Source organism: Rhinopithecus bieti, unplaced genomic scaffold, assembly GCF_001698545.2.
Source record: "Rhinopithecus bieti isolate Rb0 unplaced genomic scaffold, ASM169854v2 scaffold_76074, whole genome shotgun sequence".
Lineage (NCBI taxonomy): Eukaryota > Metazoa > Chordata > Mammalia > Primates > Cercopithecidae > Rhinopithecus > Rhinopithecus bieti.
The window spans coordinates 840,419-846,418 of NW_016828659.1; the positions used below are offsets into that span (position 1 = coordinate 840,419).

Here is a 6,000-nt window from a genome sequence, read left to right on the forward strand (position 1 = left end):
TTTGGCGTGGGAACCCTGAGTAAATGCACACTCATTCTATTCAACAAATACACACGGAGACTGGTTCCCAACACACATCTAACAACAAATACGGCAGAGGTGGACTCTTGCCTGAAAACAAGCTCCAGAGTTGTCTCTAAAGTAGTATTCACACAGAAAAAAAATGTCAATTCTATCTCGCACACGCTATGGGGCTTCATCCGACACTGCATCACTCGGCTGGGAGATCCACACTAAAGGGCAAGTTTTAATTGGTGAAAAAAATGAAACTGCCGTGTGAGTTACTCCCAGCAACCCTGTGCCCCCACCTTGCCCCCAGCTCCTTCCTGGTGTGCACAAATACAGCTGCACTCAGAGGAGCAGAATGTGACTTAGATCTGCCTGCCTCTGGTGCTCACATTTGGGGTATTTTTTGCCCTTGACTTACTTATCCTGAGGAGGATACTTTCCATAGCTACTTCTTCAGGGCTAGCTGCCACGTTTTTAGCTTTGGCTGTTTGAAACAGGGAGCTTACTACACAAAAATTAAAGTATAAATAGGATTGGCTGACCCTTGATAAAAGAGACTACGGCCCACCCAAGGATTCCTCAAAGGAATCCTAACAGCAGATAAGGGGCCTTCAGCCCAAAACAGAATTTGCAGTATATATATATATGTGTGTGTGTATATATATATAGAGAGAGAGAGAGAGAGCGCGCTGCAAATAGTGGTGCCAATACAAGTCCATCAGGCCCTTCTTCCCTCATCCCCTCCCTCCTACTACTTCCTCTTCTCACACCTGACCAGACCCCAGTGGCCCATTTCTCCCCCCACATACCATCTTCCTTGGCACATACCCCTGTGCCCTCAGACCAGCTGGCTTGTGATTAAAATGGACCAAACTAGGAAGTGCCAGAGAGAGTGAAGCCTATTGTATCGAGTTTCCTTGGCCTTTTATAGGGACACACTACGAACCCAGAGAATGCAGTGGCCTGAGAACCTGTAGGCCTGTGTCCTCCAAACCTGGCTCACTCACCCATGGGTTGAGGCAAACCCCTTAGCTCTCTGGATTCCCTCTCTATAAAAAATAGGAGGTTGGCTCAGGGGATCTCTAAGGTCTCTCAATTCAGAACGTTTGAAAGTTCCCTGATTCTATTGTCAGAAACACTGAGGGGCACTCAGAAGCCTGCTAATCTGAACCTGTTAAAGCAATTCCTCAAGCTCCTTTGTTGTACCTTTTCCTCAATTTCCTTCTTTGTTAGTTTTGACATAAAAGTAGTTTTTGAGAATTTTATCAAAATAATAAAACATTAGGCTGGGCACAGCGGCTCATACCTGTAATCTCAGCACTCTGGGAGGCTGAGGCGGGCAGATCACTTGAGGTCAGGAGTTCGAGACCAGCCTGGCCAACATGATGAAACCCCCATCTCTACTAAAAGCACAAAAATTACCCGGACGTGGTGGCAGGCACCTGTAATCCCAGCTACTTGGGAGGCTGAGGCAGGAGAATTGCTTGAACCCAGAAGGTGGAGGTTGCAGTGAGCCAAGATCGCACCACTGAACTCCAGTCTGGCAACACAGTGCAACTCTGTCTCCAAAGAAATAATAATTATAAAACATTTTGCTTTCTGCAAGCAAGCCAGTGGATGAAAGTGTTACGTCACCCTGAGGTTACACGCAGACAGAAAGAGCAAAGGGGGCTGGCCTCCTCCCACCTCTCACTTCACATCAGCAAACATTACTGAAAAATATTTCTATGTCACCTGCCAAGTCAGCTACTAGGACACCAAGGTAATCGTCACTAAACCCAAGGAGCCCAGAGTCCGGAAGGAGAAGTCGAAAGAGTCTCCCAATTAGTAGCAAAATTTTAAAGACCAGATTTCCTTTTGCTATGGAAGCTGACTGATAAGGACAGCAGGGAAAGAGGGGACTAGAGACACCGTGCAACTCGTTTTTGTATTCTGGTTAGTCCTGGCCCACTAACGCGCTGTGCCAAGCCTGACAAGGGACTGTGTCTGCTAGGCCACAACCACCTTCTGCAGCAACTTGGGCAAACTCAGAACTGAACAGGTGACTTGAAGGTGAAGGCTGAAGATGGAAAAGACAGCCTCTTCCTTCTTCCTGTGACCAGCACAGTCAGCCATGCAATCCTCTTTAAAATAATTTGACTTTTTATAGAGAGTTGATCCTTTCCTTCCATTTAAACAACTCTAAATGGTCAAGAATTGAAGCATCTGAACTTCTATGACAACAGTGCCACAACCTTCAAGGGTTGTAGGGCAGACCTCCCAGGAGTGCTCGAGCACTCCTGCTTTCTGCAAGTTGTGTGTAGAGAAACAGTAAGGCTCAGTGAGAGTTTCGGGGCCCTTGGAGTAGTCAACCTCTCTTCTACTGTAAAAAGTGTGTGTTTGATATTAACTTCCCCAGGTGATGCGTGCAAAAGAAATAGAAAAGCCCTTATCAGGCATTCACTGTGAGCTGCCACCACATGAGCCATCTTTACAAAGGCGTCACTGATTGACCAATTCAGAAACTTTCACCTTGGAAACTCCACCCAAATCGGACACTACTCTTTTCTATCAGAGCAGGCAATGCTCAGAAATAAACAAAGTACTTCCCTCTGTGGCTGCCTCTGGTCAGGCTACTCTGTGCTGCATCTCACCAGCCGCTGAGGAACTGTCTGCCTGCTGACCCACTACTTGTTAGGAATGAAAGCAAGTGAGGACCGTTTCAGGAGTGGAGAGAAGGAGTGGGAGAAACCTCTCCATAGTGAGGGCCTTTTGTGTCACATGAGTTCGGTATATCAGGTTCATCAGCTCATCCTTGAAAACCTCTGACATTTGTTCTTCACTACACAGAAAAGTGTATTGTTTACTGGACTCTAGAAGCAAGCAACTTGCTTGTGGGTTACCAGCAAACATTTTTTATTATGCAGTCACCGTACCACATCCCAAGGACTAAATGAAACGCAGCACACATCACCAGAACATTTCAGATGACCTGGAATAATCCCAGTCCTTGATCTCTAGTGCTTATTATTGTAACATTGTGAATTAAACAAACTCCATGGAAAGATACTCTTCACATACGTTCACCTAGACACATGCAGTCTAAGCAAATACATACTGGTTCCATTAAGAACAATCCAAAATAAAAGTGATTCTTTCCTTTCTGGTAAAGAACATTAAATCTATTTTAATTACATAGAAGTACACAGTAATGAAAAGAGGCACCCTAAAAGAACTGAGTTGTAAGCAATAAGGAAAAAATGATATGCAAATTATAGACACAATTTTCATGTTGCATTTAAGAAAGCGTTTTGCTTGGGATTGGTTCTGTATGTGAGTAAAGCAAGGGACTGTTGTACTCTTTTTCCGACTGGAGCACAATGAAACAAACCACTCAGTAGCAGTCTGCAGCCAGCACACCACCATAAGCCCATCAGAACGGTGGGGATGCAGTTTAGAAGAGAATCAAGAAAGGTCACAGAAAGCATTGCTTTTTGTTGTTTTGTCCTAAAGTTACTGATCTGTAGTTGGTCCAGATTTTCCTGATACCAAGTTTATTGCCACTGAGCTAAATACAATTTATTGATTGAATACCTTACTCTTTAGTTACCTCTATGTTATGAAGCATTAAATACATGAGATTACCTATACCGCAGGATTTTCCTGAACTCGGTGTAGAATCTAATTTATACCACAAAAGAAACTGGTTTTGAAGTATTAATATCAAAGTACCCCAAGTTCTTTAGTGTGGCACGCCCCATGCCCACAGACATACTGCTACCTCCAGATATGTACAAACACAAAAGCCTAAAAGTTCCATTGGGCATTTTGTGAGGCAAAACAAAGAAGCCCAACACACCTTTTGATTTCACATTAGCCTCTCCTCAAACCCATGAAAATGTTTTCTGATAAGAAACCCCAAAATGTGATTCTAACTATAGAAAACCTAGTAAGCCCGTGATGAACTACTGCGTTTCCCCTACACAGACTTTAATTGAAAGGCAGTGTTAAAACAGGAAGGGTTTTTCTAACTCCCCACAGACGAAGAAAACAGGTTATTTGTCCATTGTTGCTGTAGTGTCCATTCAATGAACATACATTCAATAGGCCAAACCAAAACAAAACTTCAGCGGCTTCAGCCTCTCACAGGGGCGGAAGGCTTTCTACCTGGGTACTGGTGGAATAGTGAAATGAATAGTGTACAATAAATGCAGCGATGGGAAAAATAACTGGGGTAGATGGATAAATCATCCTGCCTCCCAATGGTGGCAAACTTTACAACAACTTTTCAGAAGCAACAAACCGCAGCACCACAGTCTTTACAGATATATAGACATGCATACACACAACTACTGGGTAGCCCAGCAGTGTGTTTACAAACATCCACCGCCCTGCATTTACAATACTGCAAAACCGGCCAGAAAGCTGGGAGAGTGCTGCTCTTAGATACCCTCTCTGCACTGTCAAACACAGAAGGTCATTTTGCCTGGTTGCTTAGTTCTTCGTCTCCCTGCATCACAGGAGTTTTCTACTTTGGGATTACTCAACTTTCATATGGATCAGAGTAAAGTAACTATTCAGCAACTTTATTCACCTTGGTTTAAAAAAAAAAATTTATTGTGCAATGCCTAGGAAAAGCTGACACCAGGACTGTCTCTCCGACAGCGCTTGCAATTACAATCAGACGAGAGGGAAAAAAATCATGTCTGATCAGACCCAGAGAGTCCTTTAAAAAAATAAAGAAAAAGATTCTATCGCCGCTGGGACTGAAGAACTTTTTTTCTAAGAAGACCACCCCTCGGGAACAAAAGTTACATTTCAGTCACATGTTGGGTGTAGGAAAGGGAGCAGGTTTTGGGGTTTTTTTTAAGCGCACGAATTACGGGGTGTTTTACAGTTCTGGAGACAATCCGGGTTGCTCCTGACCAATTGTGACCGGCATTTCATTGTCAAAAAGCAAGAGGGTGGGAGCCGAGGAGCCGGCAGGGGCTCAGCGGTGGGGAGTAGCAAGGTTATGCTAAAGGGTACAGCCGCCGCCGCGAGCTGCATCTCCTTCCCTCGCGCCCCAAATAATTTACTGCGAACAGAGCAACTGCAACAGCCCGCTCTGAGGAGCCCAGCACGACTGCCCTGGCCGGTGCAGCTCAGGGTTTCCACCACGGAGAGGGAGGGGAGAAGATTTTTACCTTAATGCTACACTGAGCAGGAGTCTCAGACATGTCTCACAGCGAGAGAGATCAGGAAGTTCTCAGGTTTTTTCCACTTTCCTTTCCTCTCCCCAACCCAGAAAGGCTCCACGGCCAGCCGGACGCGGTCATTTAAGAAGTTTCTTCCAGCATGTCTGCCGGCAGCCGCCCCGGGCGTCTGGAGCGCGCGGCGCGGGGGCGGGGCGGCCGGCGGAGTTGGGCGCGCGGCGGCGGGCGTGGGAGCCGGGCCCGAGCGCGGGCGGCGGGGGTCTGAGGTCGCGCCGCGGCGGGATCCGGGACGCAAGCCCGGCCAGCCTCCCGGTCTCTCCTCCCACCCGCAGCCGGCGCCCCCGCCCCCGCCCTCCGCCGCTCTCCCCTCGCTCTCTCGAATGTTTTCCTTCCTGGAAAGAAGAAACTGAAAGGCAGAAACTGAGAAAGCTCTTTGCTCATTGATCTTGAGAGTTTCAGTGCAGAAACTGACGTGAATTCCCAGCACTGAGCTCTGCCTCTAAAGGAGCCACCACGAGAAATAAAAGCTCGGTTACAGCCCGGCATCGGGGGAAATAAAAGCCGCGTGGCGGGAGGGGCGGCCCGCGGGGGCGCGGGCGGAAAACCCGGGGAGCGGGGCCGCGCGAGGCCGCGGTCTGCGGCGGCGAGCGGCGCCAGCCCCCCAGCCGGCCCCTGTGCGGGCGCGCCCGCCCCTCCACCGCGCGAGACCCCCGCTGACGGAGCCAATTTCCGGGCTTAAGGAAGACACCTTTAAAAAACGTTACATCGTGGCCCCAGACACCACAAAACAGGTTTTATTAAACTCCTCCCACCTCCC

General features: G+C 47.5%; 1 protein-coding gene across 2 annotated transcripts in view; it reads right to left on the bottom strand.

Annotated features, from left to right (window-relative positions):
* ETV6 (ETS variant transcription factor 6) overlaps positions 1–5,476 on the bottom strand; it is a 253,423-nt gene extending 247,947 nt beyond the window's left edge. Inside the window, exon 1 of one of the 2 annotated variants that reach the window (XM_017864555.1) lies at positions 5,175–5,476. In XM_017864555.1, the coding sequence (XP_017720044.1) occupies positions 5,175–5,207 (33 nt within the window). In that variant the 5' untranslated portion in view covers positions 5,208–5,476. The remainder of the gene's footprint in view (positions 1–5,174) is intronic. The other variant, XM_017864556.1, reaches the window with a different exon arrangement.
* Positions 5,477–6,000: the final 524 nt, after the last annotated feature.